At 29.9% G+C, this 26214-nt stretch overlaps 1 protein-coding gene across 4 annotated transcripts in view; it reads right to left on the reverse strand.

The window, feature by feature from the left end:
- Window positions 1-2185: 2185 nt before the first annotated feature.
- The window catches only part of MED24 (mediator complex subunit 24), a 119463-nt gene continuing 95434 nt past the window's right edge, over window positions 2186-26214 (reverse strand). For 2 of the 4 annotated variants that reach the window (XM_075364074.1, XM_075364065.1), the window contains exons 19-21: window positions 23498-23797; window positions 9473-9609; window positions 2186-2400 (exon numbers count right to left, since the gene is read on the reverse strand). In XM_075364074.1, the coding sequence (XP_075220189.1) occupies window positions 2328-2400; window positions 9473-9609; window positions 23498-23797 (510 nt within the window). In that variant the 3' untranslated portion in view covers window positions 2186-2327. Of the gene's footprint in view, window positions 2401-6065; window positions 6205-8418; window positions 9610-23497; window positions 23798-26214 lie in introns of those variants that run through there. The other 2 variants (XR_012756170.1, XM_075364087.1) reach the window with 2 other exon arrangements.

Genomic DNA, 26214 nt, shown 5'->3' on the forward strand with positions numbered 1-26214 from the left:
GAAGTAGTATAATAATCTAATTCTAAACTTTATCACATTCAAGAATATGATTCATGGAATGGTTCTATGGAATATTGGAATATGGTTTAGCACACTGTGCTTAAAAACCGTATTCGGTTTAACCCAGTAAATAATAAAATGTCAATACAGATAATATTTTTAGTATTATTAGATAATAACTTAATAAAATGTCCGCCTAAAAACACTATAATCCAATGGTGTTTAACTTAAATTTCTTTGAACACAGAAACAAATACATAATTAGATTTTACTAATTACCTTCTCTATTGCCCTTTCAGTGTGTTTTTGGACAGATTTGGCAATCAAAGAGCCCTTGCTTCCATCATCTTCTGATCACTACTGAAAAAACTAAACTAATTTCATATTCCTTCCACCAACTAAACTAGAAAAGGGAACAAACAATGAATGTTCCATACACACATACGAAGTAAAAAAAAACCTTCCACCAGCAAGCCAAGGCTGGCAATGCGAGAGCAACAGTGGTCTCTCCCTAGCAGCCTTGCGTGCAGCTTCTTATGGGCGCATGCGCACAACAGCCAAACACCATGCCACTAGAACTGAGAAGCACACAGTTTCGTACAAAAGTTTTTGTACCTCTTTCATAAACTGGAGGATGGTACAGATATTAATCTTAAGGCTTATATAATGTAAAAGTATAAAGAAAGAATTAAAGAAAAAAGCACTGATTATATTAAATGTTATCAATATCAAGTAGAAATAGGGGCTACAGTTCCACAGTGCCTATATGCGAGCTGCAACTTATTTGGAGGAATCTGATTACAGATGGAACAAATGCCATGTTACAAAAGATAGCCATATTGAACATTTGTAAATGAAACTTGAATATATACTGTATCCACTGTTGTACCAAACATTTCTATAGGTTATTTAGTTTTTCATTATTAAAGGTTACTTTTGTATAACTAATTTAAAAATATTCTGTATTTTAAGCTATCTGGTATTTGGATTAAAAGAAGTAATAGAAACATTCTACACATAATGAGTAAAACATATTCTTGGTTTACAGTTTGCAAGTGTAAGGCACTTGAAAGTGACTGCAGGATAGATTAGGGGCTAAACGGCCGGTTGTTGTAACTGAGGTAAGAAAAATTTATTTTTATTTGTATTATTTTTTGTTTATTTAAAAAAAATGTTTTTCTGTAAAACTGTATATTGATTGTTAGCTCTGAGAAAGTTGAAATAAGAAATTAACAGTACATAAGACAGATACTTTGTTTTGGTGTATAGTATATAATAGCCGTTCAAAAATTTGCACATACCTAAATTGTTTGTAAAAACCATATTTCCAAGTTTTATTTCTTGGAATAACGGTTAGAAACAGCATTTTAACAAGACTCTTTATTTTTAAACCAAGTTGTGCCTTACCCTTTTTTAAACTTCACAATCAAATATCAGTCTTCTAAAATATAAGTTTTTTGTTACACACGCATGTTCATTAGTTTTATTGTTTTCACATTATTATACTACCAAATGCAAATAATTTCTTTGTTGGTAGGCATAACAATACAGGAGCTACATTTTCACAAATTTGTAATTCCAATGCGTTCTTCAATTTGCATTTCATCACCACCATTACTGTAGTTGAAATTGTCTTTTAAAGATTAAGATGGAAAGCTATGTATTGATTTTTTTCCATGTTAATACATTAATATCAAAAGGGAATTAATAGAAGAATCAATGCAAGATGGCATAAACAAAAAGGCCTTTAATTAATACATTATGTGAAGCGAATTCTCAGTGACATTGAGCAAAGTGATGTCTGCCTATTTTATTTCCTCAAATATTTATGGAACCTGTGTGCGTCTAAAACAGAACATGTTGGAAATGCTTCATTTTCATATCTTCTGCACGCAGTTAAAAGACATAGATCTTTATGTTGTGGATCTCTTTAAGAAACAAAAGAGATCTTGGTTTGAACTAAAGGAAAATAGTGTTTTTAACTTTTTTTATAAGATTGTTTTCATTTTCTTGCCAGCAAAGTACGCTAATTAACTACCATAGTAATCTTCTAAGAATTCTATTTACCATTACTGTAATCTCATTTTCATATTATAGGCTACTTGTTGAATGAATGAATGAATGAATGAATGAACACTTTAATGCACAATAAAATGAATAAATAAATAAACTGATTAATACTACCAATAAATTTTATTGATATATGATAAAATAAATATTAAGTTCAATCACTTTAAAACAGTCTCTTGTTATAAATCATAATGATTTAATTTTACATATATTAAATAAAAATTTGGATATCGCTTATATTTCTCATCTTCATTTTTTTAATACATTCTACCTTCTTTTAACACAATTACCAAAGTGTGATGATTTTGCTGATTCAAAAAATATACACTCCTGAAAATAATTAAAATTATTTAGAAAGAGCAATAGATTAATAATACAATATTTTACTTAAACCATAATCAAATTTACTGTTTTATGTTATGATGCAATTTCATTTAAAATAAATTAGTTAAAAGTCCCAGCAGTTCCCATGAAATAAATAATATCGACTATCTTGGTTAATATTTATAAATTTTATTTACCTATTTGGTTAAAAGAAGTAATTTTGATGTTATCGAATGTCTTGTTCTTTCTTAATGCCAGACATCTATATTCGATTATCTAATACTTACGTTTTCTAATTATTTTATATTGTGATTTAACTTTTCCTGTGTTATTATGCAGTGTTTGCTAATTTTATTTTAAAAATTTAGGGAACTGTTAGGAAACTAAATCTATAAAGTACCAAAAGATGGAATCAAAATTTTATTAGATTTTAACACACAACTGGTGAAGGAACGGTATACCAGAAAACTATAGGAAACTTCCAAACCCATAAAAAACAAAACAATAATGGGATAAGACCAATCCAATTATGTAAACCATTCAATCTGAACTTTAGTTAGTCCTCTTTATTTAAAAAGCTTTACAGGGAAATGGAGATCCTCCAACCTAAGTTTAGGAGAATTCCAAAATCAACCATGTCATTTCCTTTAAATTTCAGAAAGAAATTCAAAAAGAGCATAAACACTGCAACTGATCACTACCTCACAACAATCAACATAAGACTACAAAACCATCCTACAAAACAAAGTTAACAAAAGATCAACTAAAAAAATCAGATGTCACATTGAAAATTAAAGAAATAATCCAGAAATTAATTTCAACTTCAAAGAAAAACTAACAAAGAGTAAAGTAAAAAATTGAGAGGAACTGAAAGTTAAACTGACAGAATCTGTTCTCAAAATAAAAAAAAAAAAACTGCAGATGCTTCACTAGAACGACACATGCAAATAATCTATAAATGAAAGATAAAATGTTTGTTCAAAATGGTGAGCCTCAAAGACAAAAAAAAACTATTTAAGGTTACATCAATCCTCAGACAAACACCTAAAATTATCAGAACAACTAAAAGAAAATATGAGTTAGAAATCAAATTGAAGACGAATTTGTGGAAAACCTTTTAAAAAATATCAAGCAAAACACTTACAAATATCAACCACCCAGCCCTTCGTTCAAGGAAAATATGAAAAATTAGGCATTAGCAACAAAGACAAATGCAAAATTCTAGCATTATACTTTGAAAACTTTTAAATTGCCTAAAGCCCAAAGAAAGATTGAAATTCTAAAATCCAATAATATGAACTGAAAATTCCTAACCACCTAATGAAATAGAAACATTTAAAAAATTACAAGATGACAGATGATGACTACATCGTAACAGAATTATGGAAAAATGCACTACTAAAAAAATATTTAAATAACTACAGAAGGATTTCCCTCTTACTTGTGACATACAAAATTTTCTCAAATGCACTTCAAAATACAATAAAATTGATAACAGACAAATAACTAAGAGAATACCAAAGGGAATCGGAAAAGGAAGATCACGTGCAAAACAAATCTGAAATTTTTAAATAATAAGCGATGGAATGTCAGGTAATAAAACCTATGTAATTTACTTTTTTTTCAAAAAGGCATATGACTCAATATATACAACTTGCTTATTTAACATCCTATAAAAATTTGATGTGGATCCCAACACAATTAACATTACTAAATATACTCTTAGAAACACAAGATCCAAAGTAAAATTCATGTGAGAACCTCAGAAGAATATAAAATTAAAATATTAATAAGAAAAAAGATGGTTGGTCACAAACTCTTTTTAACTGTGCCCTAGAAAAGTAGTAAAAGATTGGGAAAAGATGATGGAAAAAATTAGAAGACACCAACTAATAAAATTTGGTCCAGAATTGAATTAATTACAATTAATTGTAATTAATTGCCCAGTCTTAGCCAGGAGTATTGGAATTTTTTCGGAGAATCTCAAAATGGCAACAGAAAAGTAAATCGCCTAAAAAAAAAATCACACAGCAAATCAAATAGGGTTAAAAATTTCCTCCATAAAAACAGAATTCATGACCAACATCAAAGATTCCCCACAAGTCAATAAATACAAAAAACAACAGTCAATAAATCTAAATATCTGGGAGAAATAATCAACATCAATAGTTTAGACGAAGCCAATCAAACAAGAATGAGAAAACAAATTGATCACAAACTAACAAAAGATATTTACAACAAAAAGAACATTTCAATAAAAGCCAAAATCATACATTAAATATGATAATCCAACCAAAAGAATGAATGCATGAGAATGACCTGATTTCAAACTGATCTTCAGTTTGAAATCATTTACAAGAGTTTCAGGTGAAACATTTACAAGAGAAAAAAAAAGAAAGGAAAATCTTGAGAAAGTTCCTAGGACCAGTAAAAATAAATGAAAACAAATACAAATTCAGAAGTAATAAAGATCTTTACAAATATAATGAAACTGAGAAAATGTCAGATTCCTTAAAAAAAAAGTAGAGTTAAATCCTTCAGCAACTTTATGAGAATGAATAACAAGCTCAGATAATAAATCTTCTACCACATTTACAACAAAAAGAACAGAAAATCAGTGGATCTCACTGGTTCAAAAAGTCTTAAATGAATATGTGAAGAGAGAGTACAATGATGAAAAAACTTGTATAAAATTTCAAGAGTTTCAGAAAAAAGAAACCAATATCTGTTCAGACGACAGAAGGCAAAATCAAAGCAAAGAATTTAACTATTGTAAGATCAGAAAAGAAAATGCTCAAAATAAACAGAAATGAATGCAAAATGAGCTTCATATGGTCATCAGTAAACCAAACTCAAAAAAAAAAAAAAAAATTAGTACACATTAAAAAAATACATCTTCAGAGTCTGTGTAGACTGAAATTATTACAGAAAATAAATTTTTAAATTAATATATCAGTTTTTTAACACTTCATTTAAACTGTATTCAATAAAAATCTCTTAATGATTTTGAAATATCATGACTTATCTTTTTACCTATTTCTCTTTATAACTGGAAAGATATAGAGGCACCACTTCAAAGCATAACCAACTCTCCAATATTTATTTTCATGTTATTTTTATAATGGTATAAAGATACATTCTTTTTAATATGTTTTTAACACTTTTTTCACAATAATACAATTGGGTTTACGTTTATTTAATCCTGAGTAGAGAAGACATAGTTTACACATTCTTTCATTCAGCACAAGAATATGGTATATGTTTCATCACATTTGCTGTGTAGTGTTAAACTGCCACAATCTTCTGAAGAAATACAAGTTGGCTTATTTTTATAAAAATTTAAAAGTATGGTAGAATTTCATAGAATTTTTTGAAAAGAATCTAAATTCTTTTAAATGGAAAATGTATTTACTCCATTGAATTGGAAAAATTCAATGGAATTCTTTCATTCACCATAAAAAGTAGTTAAAATAGATTTAAAATAATTTTCCACCTACTCACTACTGAATTGAACAGAAAATGGTTATATGTCAAAAAATAATGATATATAATTCTGGAAAAGCATTTCCATGGAACTTAATAGTAATGACAGCAAAAAGTAATAGTAGTTTAATTATTGAATAAAACATAAATTTCAATTTTTAGGAAAAAATTTTTGTGTTATTACTTACTTAAATTTGTGTTAATAAAAGAACTTTAATGTGTTATATTTTCACTGATCCAATTCAACATCTAGTGTATTATAATTTGTTTTCTGTCTGCAAGTAGTTGTAGACCTCATTGGGGGTTAAGCTGTCTTACGTCACTGACCTAAGCAATAATTAATGGGATAATTATCTTTAGTTTTATCAGACTCATATCTCAGCATAACCAGTATAGTTTTAATTAACTAATTACATTTATATTGTCAATTTAAGTAGTCTTCTGTTATTACTGGTAAAGGAATCTTTATTAAATCAACATTATTAGTAAGCATAGTTCCAAACTGGTGATCTTCTTAAAAATGGATTTAAAAAATAATGGAATTTATAAGGATAGAAGAAAATGTAGATGTGCTGTTATGGAGTGAAATTCAGGCATACTGTTCCCTGAAAAAAAGTTTCTTTTTAAATTAGTGTCCTCATTGCCACATGCACAAGTGATTGTCAAATCTGTCTGTGACAAAGTTCATGTCTGTATTATTATATAGAACCATAACTGCCAGAGGTTACAAAACAAAACATCTAGCGAAACACTAGTGACTTCAAACTATGCATCGATTGGTTCTAACTGCAAACATTTTTTTTTGATGAAACAACTTTTATATTGGTATTCACTGTGTTTGTTAATGTACCACATAATATATGTAACAAAGCTTTTTAAATATCATAATATTACAGATAAAATATATCATGAAATGGTTGGGATAGGTCGGGTTTTTTGTTCCAACAATTATTTTATAGATTCTACTTAACTAATTTTCAAGAAACTTATGACAGTTTGGAAGGGAAATCCCTCTAAAAAAATAAAAAAAGATCATCACAGTAGGTGCATTTGCTAAAAAGAAGTCCTACTGCATACATCCAGGTCTAACTGAAGTTTGAAGTTGTCTAACTGAAGTTTGGTCCTTTTCTTGAAGTTTGTTATGACAGTTCTGTTAAGAATTTTCATGTTTGATTGACAGATAACAAATGTATGATTAAAACAAGACTATTGTCATAGGAGAACATTGGTTTGCTAACTCCCTGGGAATTGCGTGGTTTAACTTTAAAGAAGTTACTACTAAAGCAGTAGATAAAATTTGTTGAAGAGCGAGGACTTCTAATTCTTCTTCAGGCATTCAACCTTACAGACTGATACAAGCTTTATCCACCATTTAACTGAACCAATATTTTAAAGACCTTCTTATGTGTCTCCTTCTATTACGTACATATTCTATTATTTCTTGGTAATTTTTAATCTTGCATTCGATAAAAATGTTGCAGCAATTTCTAATTATAAGTCTTAATCCTCTCATTTGTTGTATATATTTAACTGATGTCTTATTTCCTTCCTCTCTTTGATAGATCTAAGACCAACTGCAGGAACCATCTTCACAGCTTGAAGCCTGCTTTTATTCCAGGTGGTCAACATCCATATTTCACTTCCATAAAAGTCAGCTGATATGGACACTGTTTTACAAAATTTCAAAATTGTGTCTTTTTGCACTTTATTCCACAGCAACACCACATCTCATTAAAATATTCAATAATGCAGTTAACATTTACTTCCTTAATATAATGTAATACATACTAAAAACATAAACCTTGTCACTCTTTCAATCGCTCTATAATTTTTACCATATTTTTTTTACTGTGAGGCATCCCTAGCTTATTCTAAGTCTAACAAAACTATTCTCTCATTAAGCAATTAATATGATTCCAGTAGAACTCTGTCTTGGACTTAAAATTGGAACTCCTGCTAATCTCTCCAATCTTAAGCCACTCTGCAATAAAAAAGTACATCACATTAAGTGCTCTGCAGTATAGTACATCCACTAAGGCCTTGGGTCATATGGGTTGTACTTTAGACCTTGTCCCATATGGTATGTACTGTATTGACTGCTTTTGCATTTCTTTTTGGTTTCTGATTTAAAAGCAACACTTATCTTCTTTAATTAACTCTTCTTATTTATTGCAATCCTATTATATTTCATGATGCTAGAATAAGTTTATCTGCAATCTTCTTTTATTTCAGTGATGTTTCTGAATTGTTTGATCCAAAATTCCTTATTTAAAAGCTTATTTGAAGCTTGCCTACGATACGTATAATCTGACTGTGAAGGGTAGAGGATTTATGGGCTGAGGCTAAAGAAAAGACACACAGAACAGCACAGCCTTTATTTAACAAAATGTTCAATGTATTAGAGGATGTGGTAGGAATATTTTAATAGTTTCAAAAGTTGAAAGCTATTTCAGAATTTGAATTATTAATCTCAGCATTATTAGTTTAGTCTAGTTAGTTCAATTAGTTAAATCAAAGTATTAATTTTGAACAAATGATACTTCACAAAAATGTGAGTAGCAGGAGAACCTTACAGTATTTTAATATTCCAAGCCCAAAGTAAGAAGAATGTTGAACTGAATTTTGCTTTATCATATGAAAATGAAAATAGTTTCTTTTTATGAGCAGTACACAATTATTACCAATATAAATATGCATTTTATTTTGTTGGGATTTAATAACCCTTCTCAAATAATATAAATTTGGGTGCTGATTTTCACAGATCATCAAATTTTAATACCTTGTGGAATTTCCTTGCATGCTGTTGGCATTTATTAGTGGCTAATGACCTCAGCAGAAGGTTTAAAAAGAAATTATCAGAAATACATCTCCTCCCCTCAATGTTGTTTCAATCATAAAAATTTTCCTTTTTTCCTGTAGCAGAAGTTGAGCGTTTCTTTTGCTTAAATTCAGAAGACTTAAAAACTACCTCTGATGTGAACTGGTGGTAATATATCTGTATTTCATCCAAAAAACTCTTATGTCAAAGGATGATCATCGAGCTTCATATTTTCCACATGTTACAAATAATTTTTAATGCCATACTATCATGGACCTGATTATGATGAATTGATCAAAGAAAGGTGTTAGGACTTTTTTTCTTTGATAATAATCAAAGCAAGGACAAATATTTTTTTATTATTATTTAAATTTTACTTACATTTATAAAAGAGCCATTTTTTTCTCATAATAACTTTCTAGACCATTTAGAAATATGAAAAGAATGGAATTTTGTACCTGATATGGAAATACTTCAACCTCAATTTACAATTTTAGAAGTGATAATTCCAAGCTTAGATGTGATTAATTTTGTATAATTATAGAATCAGTTCAGATGATGACAAGTTGTTTTCATTACTTCACTATCATAAAAAAAGGATTCAACTTAAGAGAAAAGATAACTTGCTACTTTTAGGACTCTTTATCTTGGAGAATAATCATATTTGCATTATAGCAACTTAATATTTATTATAAAATTTGCACAATATAAAATACATAATAGCAAATTAATTATTCTGTGAGATCATAAAATATAAGGAAACTCTAAGACATGTACTGTTTCATAGACATATTGCGAAGTAGACAAAGGTCTCGTGCAGTAGCCTTTCTTCCTTGAATGGTGTCCAAATCATAGAGACGAAGTATAAGATCTGTGGTAAATAAGTCTGGTAGAGCACGAACAAGACAAGGAACCTAAAATTGAAAGATTATACAATTTAGTAAATAGCATTAGGATATCAAATCAATATACAAAACAATTAACAATAATCAATCACAGAAAAATCATATAAATTAATTATATAATAATTTCCACTTATCAACTATTTTTATTATTAAGTCCCGAGCGTTCGGATATTAACCCAACATCAGGAACATTTATCTGTTATGGATTGCAATTATTTCCTTCACAAATTAATATATTAAATGAATTTTTAAAAACAAAAATTATAAATACAACAATTGATCGTCAAAAGGTAAAAATAATGTCGTCATGTCAATATGAATCTCTCAATTGTTATAAGAATTAAAATAATAATAAAAATAGTTGGTAAGTGTTAATTATTATATAATTAATTAATTAGAAAATCTTACAACTTAACAAACAATGTAAAAAAAAAAATGTGCAGAACCAAACATATAAAAGCAATCATTACTATTTGCACAGTAAAAATAGACAAAGAATAAGGAAAAATTAAAGATTCTTAACTTTTTTGTTTGAATTGTGTAGTTTTACTCACTTAATATCCTAATAATAATACATATACAAACCTTAGTTACAAAAAGATCAATTTTGAAGAAAGTAGGCATATAAAATAGGAAATGTGTTACAATACATTCACTACATACTAATACTTTTTTGAACAAAGGAGGTGAAACTCTTTAATTTGTTGATGAGCAAATATGACACATTTAAATTTTTTTACCTGAAAAAACTGATGAGTCTATTATTCCAGCAATTTAAATTTGAACCGCTAAAGATTAAACACAGTTGTAAATGCAACATTTGATGAATGAAGGAAAAATGAAAATATAAGTTAAATTCTTTATCAAAGTTTATTTTTTTTATAGCACAGTTCTGCATTGAAGTCAGGTAAAAAATATTGGCCCAGCAGTACCATTACCAGAACAGCAAACCATACTTTACAACTCATTATGAGGTGAATGGTCAAAACATCTGGTGAGAATTTTCAGTCACCTGATACTTGGTGTTGTACAAAATAACATGCTCAAATAAATGAAACTTTGCCTCATCTGACAAAAAATTCTGCATGAGTCTATCGACCCATCAACAATGTTTTTGAGAAGCCAGCTGCGATAATTAAGATGTTTTCATTTGCCTATTCTCTTCAGTTCAAATTACAATCCTGATTACTTGGGCAATGCCAACTTCTTTATGTTAGATCAAGAAACAGCTAGAGATATGAACAATTCTAACACTTGTCCAACAACATATGCTGCAGTTATTGAACACAACATCTGCAAAGATGTTGCAATCTGCAACATCTGTGAAGACAAACTGTTGAAGCTAATATCTAATAGAGTTCTTTGTATTGCAAATAGGTAATTTGATAAGTCTACTCACAGTGATTGCCTAAATCCGTTGATGGCTAGATTCTTCATGATTGAAATTGTACAGTTTCAAATTTAAATCATGAAAAATCTTATTATACACCACTCTGTTGTGATAATTTATAAACAGATTTTTTTTCGGACTAGCAGTAATCAGCTATGGCTTCTGGAATCCTAACAGAAGGTTGCCTATTTTGTTTTATGTTTGGAAAAACCTCACTGCATGTCACTTTTTAAGTTTATGTTATTCTTTGTTGGAATGCTGGTATTCAGAAATTTTCTCATGAATATTTCATGTGTTTCTTGAAAGGATCCAAAACGCACATAACGTTCCATTATAGCAACCATTTCCTCAATCGAATAAGGCATTTTAGAATTTCAAAGAAAAAAGCTATACCGCACTGAAGCTTTTACAATGATAACAACAGATGAGAGTAGTAACATACTCGACCAACAGTGGCACTACTATTAGCAGAAATAAAGATAACTCAAATAATTTGGTTTAATGTTGCCTATTCACAGTATAATTCTATCCAAAATTAAAATTAAAATTAGACTAAAATTATAAAAGAAAAGAATTCCTGAAGTTTTGTACGTAAGTACAATAAGTAAATATATCCATATAACCTAATCCCAGATTGGTCTGGGTAATTTGGATGAACAGGATTACGCTGCATCTAAAAAAAAAAAATACTGAATTTAACAAAATCTATAAGACTTTTGATCTCTCAAGATAGAGTGCTTTTTATATGTAATTTTTTTTCTAAAATTAATGTGAAAACTGAGGATAAAATGAAAAAGTGCTTGAAACAAATCATTTAGAGATATTACTTCGTTATAATTACTGTTTTCTTTCTTTACTGTACCTTCAAAATGGGCAGAGTTATTAGATAAAAATTTTCTCATACTTTTTTTTTTCTTTGAATTACGTCATAGTATCAATATTACTAGTGTTAAAAACATCAATTAGGTAAAAAGGTTCAACAATACTGACAATAAGTAAATAAGAAAAAAACTCATTTACTTGTTGCTTTAATCAACTTGTATAATAAATAAATAAATAAATGCTTTCATTTTAAGGCACATCTCATGCTCCGTTGGACAAAAAAAAAAGAAACTAAACTAGTCAAGAAATACAAATAAAAGATCTTTTATACACTAAACGTCTCTAAATCTATACAAATTGTTAAAAAAGAAATCTACAAATCTACTATTATCATGCATAAACTTAAAACATGTAAATCAATCTTCAATTATTGAAATGAAAAACAATCATTAGAATAAAATTTTGTTGATATTTAAATATTTTATAATTATTTAATGTAGTAAACACCAGATACTGTTGTTCTTTGGTGGTTGGGTTTCAATTAACCATAGGTGTGGTTGACCTGAGCCTGTTCAAGATTACATGTTTACTAGTCCATTTATACATACATTGCAGTTACACACACACACACACACTTTAGCAGTAGCTGGTAAACCGGTTTTAGAAAAATAATAAATGTATTAAAAATACAAATATTATGTAATGCACTACACAATAATTTGGTATATAGAATGTTTCAAGAAGAAGCAAAAATAATTTAAGTATACACTATTCTGGTGAAAATAAGAAAAAAACTTTCATATAAAAAAAATTGTTTTATTTTGGTACCAGTTTAAGAAATTCAATATTAAAGTGGAATTTTTATATTTTAGTACATTTTTCAAAAGTCAATTTTATTCTTAGTAAAACATTATTGTATAATAAAACAAATACAGCCCACCAGGCTGGTGTAGTGTTAACTTGTCATCGCAAATCAGTTGTTTAACAGCTGATTTTCAAAGTCGAAAGTTTTGAGGTTCAAATCCTAATAAGAGCTAGTTAGTTGCTTTCATATGGATTTGAATACCTGAAAGTGGATAACAGTGTTCTTTGGTCATTGGAGTTCAATTAACCACATATCTCAGTAATGGTTGGTCTGAGTCTGTACAAGACTACACCTCATTTAAATATCATACATATCATCCTCATCTCATTGGCTGGTGGGAAGGGGGGGGGGGGTTTAGTATAGGTCCAGAAAGCTTTGTTCCTGAATTACAGCTGGTGAAAAATTTCATCCTGATTTCTACTCCAGTGGTACAATGAAGCTAGATTGAAATTCTTGGGATATAAACTAATAAATAAATTTGTTTACGTTATATATTTTTTTGATCTGAAAAAGCTATATCTCCTGTAATTTCCAAGAAAATTTTTGTAGACTTCAAAAACATATTATTAGAGTTGACATAAATTTTTGAATAAGGCTATGTTGTTTATTTTTAAGAGTTTTTTATTTATTTTTTTGGGGGTGTTTTGGACATCGACTATTATGGTTCTTTTTCTCAAACAAAAAAATAGGAAAAAAAAGGATTTTTTCCCTCCACGATAAAAATACTACCAAACTAATCTAAAGATTAGTCTTGTCAGACAGATCATCCAGAAATAGACTTTAGATAGAACATTAAAAACCCCAAAAGAAGAGAAAATGAGAACGGTATATATTCATTGTTCAAACCATACCTTGACCACAGATAACTGGTTCTCTTCTGTAGGTTTATTTACACCATACTTCAAGATTATAACTCTAAGACATGATAAGGCTGAAATATCTCCATCTTTTTTGAGAAAAAAGAAAGAAGGTTCTTTGTTGTATACATTTAATTGGAATCTGATGTTATTATCTCATGCTGCTAAGAAAAAACAAAAATGTTCTTCTTCTATCAACAATTATAATAGTAAAGGAACAGATGAAAATATGGGAAAACCAATTTCTTTCTATAATGAAACAAAGAAAGGAAGATACATCTTCGATGAACTGTGTCATGCCTACAGTGTGAGCTGGCCTAAGCTACATTGGCCAGTGGATTCTTTTTTGGGCTGCTAGACTAGTCAGGTATTAATGGAATGGTACTCTACAATTTTAAATTAGATAATCAAAAAATGAGTCGTCGCATCTTTCTTCATGAATATGCACTTGGCATGGCACAGCCACATATGTTTAAAAGGTTCCTAACACCTACATTACAAGAAGTCTCTTGATTCTAGTTTTTGATAAACTCTTTCCAATAACTTTCGCTTCAATCAGTGACAGATTAAATGTTTTAATTCTTTTTCTTGATCAAGTAGTAAATTCTCTCAAATCTAACGGAAATTCCATGTTTAAATCAGTGACAAGAGTTTTAAGGTTTAAATCCTAGTAAAGGCAGTTACCTTTATAAGGATTTGAATACTAGAGTGTGGATGCCGGTGTTCTTTGGTAGTTGGGCTTCAATTAACCACAAGTCTCAGGAATGGTTGACCTGGGACTGTACAAGACACGCTTCACTTACATTCATACATATCATCCTCTGAAATAATACCTTATGGTAGTTCCAGAGGCTAAGCAGAAAAAAAATGAAAAGAAGATAGATGTCTAAATCAGTGTCATCATAATCAGTACTGATGTCATTATATAACATCCATTCTCTCCATCACTGTGCATAAAACCCTTGTCAAGGAGATAGGACAGTAGCCAGAGGGGCATGCTTTGTCTTTACCAAATTAAGTACTGGTACTACAATGGTTTCTGATGAGATGGATTGGAAGACTTGTGCGAAGAACAAACCATTATAAATACATAATAGTTTATGTATTAAGTTGAGGTTTCACCCCATAGTATGCTGAATACCTCAAAGGAAGTAATTATGTACAGGAATTTGTTGTACTGCACGGAAGAGAAACTTCATGAACAATTCTTTGTTGTACGTAGTCAATTAAACACACAACGCAACAGAGAAGTTCTATCTTCTCCATTGCTTGTCTTAACTTTCCGTAAGTTCAAGTTTCCAGAGAAAATAAAGGATGGATTCCACAGTTTTACAGAAAGTCAGCTACTCTGAAGCTCAAAAACGTGTGCTTGGCAGAATACCAAAGATAGCATCTTATGCACAGATTTCTGCAGCTTCATTTAAACCATCATCAATTAAACCTCAATGTCCAATACTCCAATCTTCTTGGTTTTGTGTAGCCTTGGCAATTGGATATTACTGAAAGTTTCCACAAAGAGTCCAACAGCAGTTTTTCTAATCTCTTTGACAGGTCTTCCATCTATTCTCAGGCTTATTCACAATGGAGAACTTCTTACATCTTATGCAGTCGTAACTAACTTGGCAGATTGTTTATGTTTGTTGTCTCTCACTTCCTCACACTTTAATGAATTTCAGGGGTACAAGATACTGATGTAAATAGTATCAATAAACATTAGTGATTTGGTCAGTGAATTAAATACTCCATTTGCATTCAATGAGTTGTCACATGCTCTAAAAAACTCACATGACACCTCCCTTGGACCTGGTGCTACAAAACTATTACGTATTTATGATGGCTTGTTCTTCGCAAAGTCTTCCAACCCATCTCATCAGAAACCATTGTAGTACCAGTACGTAATTTGATAAAGACAAAGCCTGCCCTTCTGGCTACTGTCCTACCTCCTTGAAAAGGGTTTTATGCACAATGATAGAGAGAAAGGTGAACCACAGGTTTATATGGTACTTAAGAGAGATATGGCTTTTTATCTCCAGAAAAGTATGATTTCCACCAAGGATGATCTTCTGTTTACCACTTAGTGTCACCGGAAACAGCTCTTCAAAATGATTTCCTGCTCTGCCAGGACCTTGTTACTACTTCTTTGATATCAGGAAGATGTATGACACGGCCTGGCATTGTGATATTCTAAACGCCCTTCAAAAATGGGGAGTCAAAAGGCAATATGCTTGCCTTTATTAGGGGTTTCTTAAATGACCAAACTTTCCATGTTCGTGTTGAAGATTTTTGGTCAGGTAGCATCACCTTGTAGAATGGGGTGTCTCAGAAAATGTATTAAGTGCCATCTTGTTTGCTATACCCAGCAACAGTATTACTAAATGTGTGCAGCCACCTTCTTTATTTGTTAATGATTTTGCTATATACAGTATCGTTTATAGTGCAATCGGATGTAGTGATTAAAAACTTGTCTTTTGGTTGGTTTTATGTGTATGTATCATTTGCAGTGACATTGGGATTCATATCCCAATCAAATATCACATATAGTGATATCATTATATCAGATATAGTGACAAAAACTTGTCTCTTGGTTGGTTTGGTATGCTGTTAATATATAAATACAATATGTATACTGTTTATAATTACATTATTTGTAGTGACATATCGTTATTATGACTTATTTTTTCTACTGCAATGTAACATTTTATCACTTGTAATGAAGGACGGAAGTGACTTCATCAGTAACATAGTATATCTACGCTGTAGCTACGGAAATATTTGACAGTTAAAATGAGTCATCTTTTTCTTTTTACCTGCATATGTACTATAGTTCTTGTTTTTCTTATCTTCTTCCTGTAGCAGTTTATTGTAAACTGAAGCAGCCACATTCAGTTGTTATTATTAATCTTTTGCTGTGAGTGTATCATATCGTGCAGGTACAGTATTTCATTTTACGTATCCTGTGTAATTCATTTAATATGATTTAATTATAACTTCACAAAAACGTTCACGATAGAGGAAAAGGCACACATTATCTGGCGGTTAGAGAATGGTGGAACTAATAAGGTCATTGCCCAAGAATTAGGCACAGGTCATTCAACAATATCGGTGATACGGAAGAACTGGGAAAAAATTAAGAAAAATTTTCAAACAAATTCTATGAAATCAAAAATGTTATGGCCTAGTCATCATAATGATGTAGATCAAGCGCTGTTAAAAGGGTTTAAATACCAGACGGCTAGTGATATTCCTGTTAGAGTGGCCCTATATTACAAACTAAGGTGAACAACTTTTCTGAAAAATTTGGTAAATCACCTGAAATAACTTCAGCTTGGATACAACAGTTCGTTCCATCAGTGTCATGATATTGTGTTGGGGAGAATAAGTGGCAAGGTCGCAGCAGCTCCAACCAGTGTGTCAGAAAAATGGCTAGAAAGCATTTGGCCAAAATTAAAAGAGAGCTATTCGGATGAAAAAAATCTATAATGCTGATGAATCGCCATTTTTTTAAACTGATGCCAGAAAGAACCCTTCGGTTTAAAGATGAAATGTGGTCGGGGAAAATTATCAAAAGAAAGACTAACAGTACTAGTTGCTACAAATGTCAGGAACTAACAAAAAAAAAAACTTCTGGTTATAGGGAAAAGTGCTAAACACTGATATTTAAAAAATTTTAAACCGCTTCCTGTTATGTACAAAAGTAACAAGAACGCTTGGATGACAAGTGATATCTTTCCATCTTGGTTATGAAAATGAGACCATGACTTAAAGATTGAAATGACAAAATACTGCTACTCATTGACAACTGACCGACTCATCCACACACTGGAAATCTTTTTAGAATTTTTCTCTACCTTCTTTTACTCTACCGTATTTGTATTTATTATTGCATAATTTTGTTTTTTTATATTGTTTTATTACGAAAATTAATTATTACTATGTTTAATGATTGTTATTTTACTGTATTAAGTACCCATTTAGATGGCATATTAAAGAAACATCGGTTATTGTGACTATTGGTTATAATGACCTAAAGTCGTCAGTCCCTTGGAGGTCACTATAAATGATATTTACTGAATATCACATATGCAGTAGTTGTTATATATATATATATATTCCACAAATCTTTCTAACTGATAGCTAACTACTATATACCCAGACATTAAATTTTTAGATTTACTTTTTGATAGCCATTTTACGTTGGTAAAACAATCATACAATTAAAAACAGAATGTTCCAAACTTTTAGGTATGTTGCGGGTGCTTAGTTGAAGAGCTGATAAATCATGCATGTTGCATTTTATTATTCCTTAATTTGTTCCTGATTATGGTTATGTTGCCTACTCTTCAGCACGTCATATCGTGCTTAACATGCTGGATGCTGTACATCATGCTTTCCTTCATCTTGGTACAGGTGCCTTTAGAATAAGCACTGTTGCAAGCATACTTGTTGATTGCAGTGAGCCATCACTTTGGAATAGATCAGATCAGCTTCTAGCATGTCATTCTGCCCATCGTAAAGGACAACTGAATCACCTGATTTTTAATGCAGTCCTTGCAAATCTTCATTTAGAAAGGTATGAGTACACTTTATACAGCACTTATGGGTGCTCCTAGCCGGTGTTTACTACATCTTTAATATTTTGACACACCTTTTTTTTCAACTTATCCCTGTTCATATCCTCTGTGAAGAATTAACCCTATAAATTTTAATTTTGACCTTACCATATATAATAAAAAAATCAACAACTCCTTTTGTCCTTAGCGAATGTTTTACCAATTTCGCTCCAAGACAAACCCAGATGCAGAAATATATACAGATGGATTGAAACAAAATGATATCATTGGATGCACACTTATAACCATATCATTCATAACAAAACCTATATATTTGGTCTACCTAGTACTATAAGTATCATTACTGCTGAACTGTACGCTGTCAATATCATTAACCCAAAATACCGTCATATCCTTACTTTAATGACTTGTGTAGTGCACTTCAGGCTTTAGAATATAAGTATTCTAGACATTCTATCATTACTGAAATTTATAATACAATCGCTGAGTTCAACCATCACAACACATAAGTGAGTGTCTACTGGATCCTTAGCCTCATGAGAATTCCGGGCACTGAACATGCAGGTTATGCTGCTAAAGATGCATGTAGTCATTCGTTCTTCACAGCTCGTATTACTACCTACAACTTTATTAATTGTGTTAAAACACACTCTTTGAGCAAAGTGGCAAGCTGACTGAACTGCTACAGTGGATAATAATTTCTGACACAGATACAGTGTTGCCATGGAACTCTTCAAGCAGAAAAATTTGCCAATAGGAAGTGGTCCTTTAACAATTATGGTTAGGACATACCAGAGCTACTCACAGGATGTCGCGCACATAACATATGTTATGCAGCGGTGACAGCAACAACAGTGAGCATTTGTTAACAAAAAATGAAGAGTATTTCATGAGCATTCCTTTGTGGACATGGTTGAGTGCAAGAAGTTGTTTGGCAAGTTATTAGTAAACAGTAGTGAAAGTAACAGTATGTAGGGTAGATCTTTTGAAAACAGTATATGTAATAATACTTGCAAAAAATGAATTGTATGAACTTTAGACTTTTCCACTGTTATCTTGTTGCTAATGCAATATTAATTTTAATCAGTTATTATAAAGTTAAATTGGACTGTATTATGGTATTTATAATTTAACTGTCATTAAATAAATCTTTATTTTATTTTATTTGAATTACTTTTTTTATGCTATATTTATTTATTATTATTATTGGAGTAATAAATTGTATTTATAAGAAATTTTTACATTAGTTACTCTCTCAATATCCTTGTCAGACCACAAACGCACAACAATATTATTAACCCTTTTGGTACCAGAGCAAAAAAAAAAAAATTATCCCAAAAATACCTGTGATCTTAGTGATTGGACTACTGAGAAATACCAGACCTATTTTTTACTATTTTACACTTTTTCTCATAAAAACTGTTATTTGTGCCAAAACTTGACTTTTTTTTAAAATTGTGCATAAAATAAATATTCCATTACAATAATTAATTTATTAACATAAAAGAAAAGAAAAAAGCAAATTAAAAATGTAAAAAATTACTCACCAAATATGTTTTCAAAATATTTTTGTCTTTGACTTGATGAAATGCACTTATAAAAATTTCTGGGCACAAAACATTTTATTTAACTAAAACTGTATACAATCACAAAATTTGAAAGAAATCTGTTGAAAAAAAAGTCATGTTATGTTGAAAAAAAAACCAGGTTTTTGAGTTTTCAATTCTTTGAACGTGTTTTATCTATATTACGATTACCGGGGAAAGGCATATTTCAAAGTTATAAGATAACAAAAAAGTAGAATATAATAAAACAATTTTTAGTTTACATTATTTCACTTATAAATCCTAAAATTTTAGCAAGTATGGTGTGGCAAACATAATGGATACACACCTTTATTACATTTTATACATTGAGATGTTGATTTTTTCTTTTTCCTCCAGTTTTGGTGCTACACAATTTCTTTCCACCAGCTTTTCTCTCTACAACGGTATGTTTTCCAAAAAAACGTTTAAATTCTCTCCAGCATCTCCATCTGTTAACATATTACGCATTGCAACAGCCCTGCCAGTACTAGTTGGAGAATTTTGTCCACTTTTATGTGTCACCAATAATGAGACAATTCTTCAATAATTGAAATAATAAAATCTAATTTTTCAAAGGGTGTGTCTGTATCTTCTTTATACAGGATGTAATAACTCAGCATCATTCTACCAATGATATTGAAAGTGATTTCTTCCAAGCCTCTTTGGAACACCTTTCTTCTAAATATTGATATAACATTTGATCAGATACATCAATAACTCCTCATACAGTGATTGTAATTTCTTATCAAAGTTGGTTTGTTTGTTATTTTTGTATAAGTTCTGAATGTTTTTGTTCATCAACCACTGCCTGCCTTAGCATCAGAAGACAAAGGTAACACTTGGTGTTACAGCAACTCATTACTCCTCAGATATTTTTTCAGGTCAATATTAAATTTTTCTAACACGCATTTTGGGATTCCTTTTCTGTTTCATTTTACAATTCCAGCCACAAAAGTACCATTTTTATACAAATGTTTAGCCAAAGGAATAGCATGGAAAAAATTATCAATAAATAAATAAATGAAAACCTTTCCTGAACAATCCACAGATATCTAATAATTTTGTTACAACACAAAACCCTAAACCATTAGCTTTTATAATGTTTTATTCTCCCTTAGAAGCTCCCTTATACATAAAAAAAAACTCAGGTAATAGTAACATAATTGCAAATTGACCATAAATTAACTCGCTATCGATGGTATTTGTTCAGTAAATATCAAAGCAGTTGAATGCAGTTTTTGTTGCAATCATGCTCCCATCAATTGAAATAAATTTATTAGGAATAAACTAATGTTTAGATGTTCTATCGAAGTGATCAACTAATGGCTGAAATCTTGTCTAAGGATCGTATTTTGGTTCATCAGGTTTTGGGATGACTTTAGTGACTGTAATATGGAAAAATGTTAAAATGGAATGAAAACGACTTCGGCTAACATTTGTCTGAACTATGGCATGCTCTGAGTAGACATTGTAATCCAGAAATGGGAGAGTCTACATTTTCTATTTATACCCATGTTCAGTAGCACTGAAATAAATGCAAACATTCTGTCTGCAGTAATTTTCTTCTAGTTCCTTAACAGACTATTTACTAATAATCTATAATTTATTTTCCCCCCACAAATTTCATAGCATACTTGTTTGTACATTTAGCCCAAAATCAAATTGACAGTAAAAAATAACGTAAAATAAGCAATAGGGTGAGATTTTGTAGATGGACAATCTTTGACTCGCAGAGATTCGTGGTAACCAGAATTATATTCCATCCCAGGGTCATTTTCATAATTTACCTCATTTCACTGAATATTATCAGTTTTCCCTGAATATAAAGGCCTACATTGATACTACTGAAATTATCTTTGGGAGTTTGTTCAGCTGTTGAGGTTATGTTTTCATCATCACTACTATCACTCAAGAAACTAAATAATCTTGACTTTTTCTGTTACTATCACTAAAAATTAGATTTAGTATACTTGAAATTAATTTTCAAAAAACGGATCATGATCAGGATCAGTGTCTGTATCGTCTACAAAGAGAAAATTATCTTCCCTTTCGTCTGACAACAGAATGTCTGTCACTTAGATTTTATTGTCCAACAAATTACACGAAATGTTTTCACTTACTGATGACCATGATCTATTCATTTTCAATAATTAAATTCAGTAAACTCAAAAAATAATTAAATTAGTAATCAATTAATCATAAGGTCATAGTCATTTATCAAATAATCATCAGCAATCAAATTAATAATAATCAAATAAATTAAAGCAGTAATTCCAATTCTACACTCAATTCACAAAGCACACAAAATAAATGACACTGAAAACAATAACACACACAGCTGACTGACAAAACAAAACAACTGCACAGTTGTCAAAGCTGTCTAAATCAAGTAACTAAACTCTTGACCTCTAAAAAGCCTTCTTAATGTATAAAAATTATGTAAATTTATATATATATATATATATATTAAATCTACAATTCCTTGCAATTACTTTACTACTATACATATGAAATTTTGTTGAATAAAAAAAAAAGAAAAAATTGAAACATCTGGATAACAGGATATTGGATATTTCTCAACAAAACTATGAATATCCTGATATCTGGTCGTTAGTACTGAAAGGGTTAATCCACGACATTGATCTTTTGGCAGAGACCAAAAATGGATTAAAAGAAATTTTGAATGGCATGGATTTACTGTTAAGTGAGAAATAAATTAAAAAATATAATAATAAGACAGTAATGAAATGTAACAGAAAGTAGGATTATGAGGAGTTAAATAGTCAGATATGAGAAAAAATAAACAAAAAATTTTAGTACTTTAAGTTATGTAGTAAAACTACAAGGAATAGAGGAAGTAAGATAGAGAGATCAATATGAGCCTGGCATAAGCAAGGAGAGCTTTCTAGCAGAAAATAAGTATATTAGTGTTAAGTGTAGACAAAAGAATTAAATGGATATTCTTAAAATATTTATGTGGATTCAAGTGTTTGTGATTATGAAAGGTGAATAATGGGAATGCAAAAAGGAAGAATAGAGTCCTTTGAGAATTAATCTTAAAGAAGGATGATGAAAATTATGTAGGTTGATAGATAAGAACGGAGGGGAACAAATTTTGATGTAATTTTGTAGACAAATTAGGTTAGTAGCCAGTTATATAAGAAACTGCTAATTTAATTTTATTAAAAGGTATCTGCTAAAAGAGGGATGGTATTAAACTACACAGGAGAAAAATTTGATATAAAACAGATAACAGAGATTATAATAATTATGTTGAGATTAAATGATTAACACAGAAAAGAAAGAATGGATAATATGATTGAAGTTAAATCACACATGAAAAAAAGTAGAAAAATATATAAAGTAAAATGCATTTGTACAGGTTCTCAGATTCCATAAAAAACTGAACATCTTTAGTAAACCTAAATCTTCTCAAAATATTTTTTTCAATTTAACAAAACCCAATATTAAAACTTAAATTTTAAAATGTGCATTTTCTCAGTAAAGAATGCTCACTATTTACAAAACAAAACAGAAATACAACATCACAGAAGTAAAGTGGGTATTAAAATAACTCACAGTTACTTTCATCATTCTATTCCTAAAAAATACGACTGTATGTTTAAATAATGTTATGTTGTTACTTGCAGAATTTTAAAATGTGTTCTTCATAGATATCATAATTACAAACATATCAAAATATACCTAGAACACAACACTTCTTCTGAAGTGTGTGTTACAGAACTTTTTATCTGCTAATGTAATTGCAATAGATAAAAAAAAAATTATAATAAAAGTACACATACAAGGGTATTAGGTATATCTTGAAGAACTGATCGAGCTCTATCTTTACCACACCGAACAACATATTCCAGGAAACGAAAAACAAAGTGAGTTGGCTGCGAAATCTGAGATGGGTGTTCAGCAATCACAGATAAAGCTTTAAAAACCGACTTAAGTGCTGAGAGAAGAGGTTCTTGAAGTGAAGTTGTAGTAGTAGAACCTGAGCCTAATCCCAAGAACACAAGAGATGTGTCTGTAGCAGCTGCTGCAGTTGATTGATCCAAACGCATGAGTTTATTCGCTGGACAATAATCTTCCAAATCCTAAGAAGATAAAGATGAGATCTCAAAACAAAATTAACATATTGAATTAAATTATTTAAAAAACACAAAAAATTATTTATTTAAAAAATTAATTATTTAAATTAACACAAATTGAATGTAAAAAAAAGTACAATATTAAAACATTACAAGCTCAATCTTCTTGATCAGTAGAAAATAACTTAACCAGGTTCCTAATTCAAACAACAGTCTGTTTTTATCTTATTAAGACTATTTGTAGAGGCACAGAATTAAATAACTAACTGATCATAAGCAAGACGAAAAATATCTCAATCTGAAATCGATCATCCTCTCAACTGTTCTTTATGTTTTTATCCTCCATCCCTTCTTTTATGAATAGTTTCATGAAAATTGGATCAACAGCCACTATGATTTTAAACATCGTAACAAGCTAATATCTCGTAGTAAAACAAGCTGTTGCTTTTTTAATTGGCGCTCAGAAGGTTAGTGTTGTTTTTGTGTAACAACCTAGGGATGAATCAAAAAGTCAACTGATGTCTGGAGTGTCACTCAACCTCCTATAAAAACGTAAGACTCCTATTCTTCCTAAAATCTGAATACAAGAAGTAGGTATATTTTTAAGCAGTTTGAAAGTCTTTACTCTACATAAGCTCAAGGATGTTGACTTTATGTTCAGATTTACAAAAAACTATACTACCTGATTGCCTGGCTAAATATTTTCTACAATTTGTAGCATCCTGACTAACTTTCAACTGCAGATAAGCATTAGATACTTTAGAGTGAGTTCTTCTTGTAAAAGTAAAAATAACTTCAACAATTTCAAAAATTTAAGAATTAATAAATTTCACTAAACTGTAAGTTATGTTATAGTGGTTTATTGTATCGATGACTAATTATTATGAGTATAAATGTGTGAAATTTTAGTATACTTAGACTTAATGAAATAAGGTAAATTATACAAAAATTTTCTGAGTTATTTGTATAATCTGTTTTTAAAAACTATTTTAGTAAAATTCATACATTCAAAAATGTAAATGTTACCACTGAAGAAAATTTGTTCTTCACAGTTGTAATATTAAAAAGACAGAAATGTTTGAAAAGGTCACATATACTAAAAAATTTGGTCTTTCTGTAAAATAGTTAAAAAATTAAAACATCAGCAAAAATGGCCAATATAAAGAAATAAAATATCACATTAACTGCGGGCCAATTGGTAAGTGAAGTAAACTGTTGGTCTGTAATTAAAATGATCTTAGATTAGATTGTAGCTAATATCTGACATTTTTCTGGCTGCAATGGGTCAAAAAATAATGTAATGTTTACTGAGTTTGCATAAATTTGAGGAAAAATAAAAAAGTCTGATGTAAAAACAATTTTATTTAACCTGAGATTCTATCAAAACTTTATGAAATTTCTGAAAAACTGCTTTTTCAGTCTACATGTAAGACCAACACTGGATGTATAATGGAAACTTCATAATCAAATGAATGATTCTGAATGAAATTTTACGAAAAATTAGTAAGTGCCTTTAATTCTAAAATAATATAACATGTGAAAATACTACACAAATCTTCTAAAGTAAACAGGAATGAATAGTTAATGAATGGTAAAAATACTTGTAAATTGTTTGTGAAGCATGAAGATGATAAGACACTGAAAACCAGTGCAAGTAAAAGCTCATGCCTAACTGTCTTATTATTATTAGGAAGTTGCTAAAGAGGTTGGTATCTCATATTAGTTTATGCAAAATAATATTATATTATGTTTATTTTGCCACCTTGAATACTATTTAAATCTATACTGGGTGTTTCACAAAGTTCTTTTGGAACTTTCATAACCTATTCTACTCGTGAAAATAATGGAAAAAGTTCATACAAATATAAAATGCATTGTTTGCGAGTTATGGCCAGCTAAAGATTTTGCTCGGATCCGCTGAAATGAGATCATACTGAAATTTTTAAGATGTTAATTAAAGAGCAGAATTAGTAATTTCTTATGGTTTTTGACCTAAAATCAATTAAAATAGGTCCCAGAACCGTATCTGCAGTAGTTTTTGAGAAATCTGAGATGAAAAGCAATTAATTGAAGTAAAAAAACCCTGTCTTTTAGGTTTGATGGACAATAACATGTTAAATGGGTAATAAACACATAAAACTTGCAGAGAATTTCATTCTGAAAAAGATGTAAGATAAGGTGGGTACAACAAAGAAAACTTAAAAAAATTTGAATTCTAATTAGAAACATAACATTACTACATTTGTCAGAAAAGCACTTTATTTGGGTACACAAAAACCAAATTCTTTTTTGGCGATGTGAAAAATTTATAAAAACAAAATTTACTGATAAAAAAAAAACTGGAAATTACTGAACAATTGTAAAATAAAAATTACTTAATAAATTTTTTTATTAATGACAGAAATACAATATATTATTTGAAA

Source organism: Lycorma delicatula, chromosome 1, assembly GCF_047948215.1.
Source record: "Lycorma delicatula isolate Av1 chromosome 1, ASM4794821v1, whole genome shotgun sequence".
In the NCBI taxonomy this organism is placed as follows: Eukaryota; Metazoa; Arthropoda; class Insecta; order Hemiptera; family Fulgoridae; genus Lycorma; species Lycorma delicatula.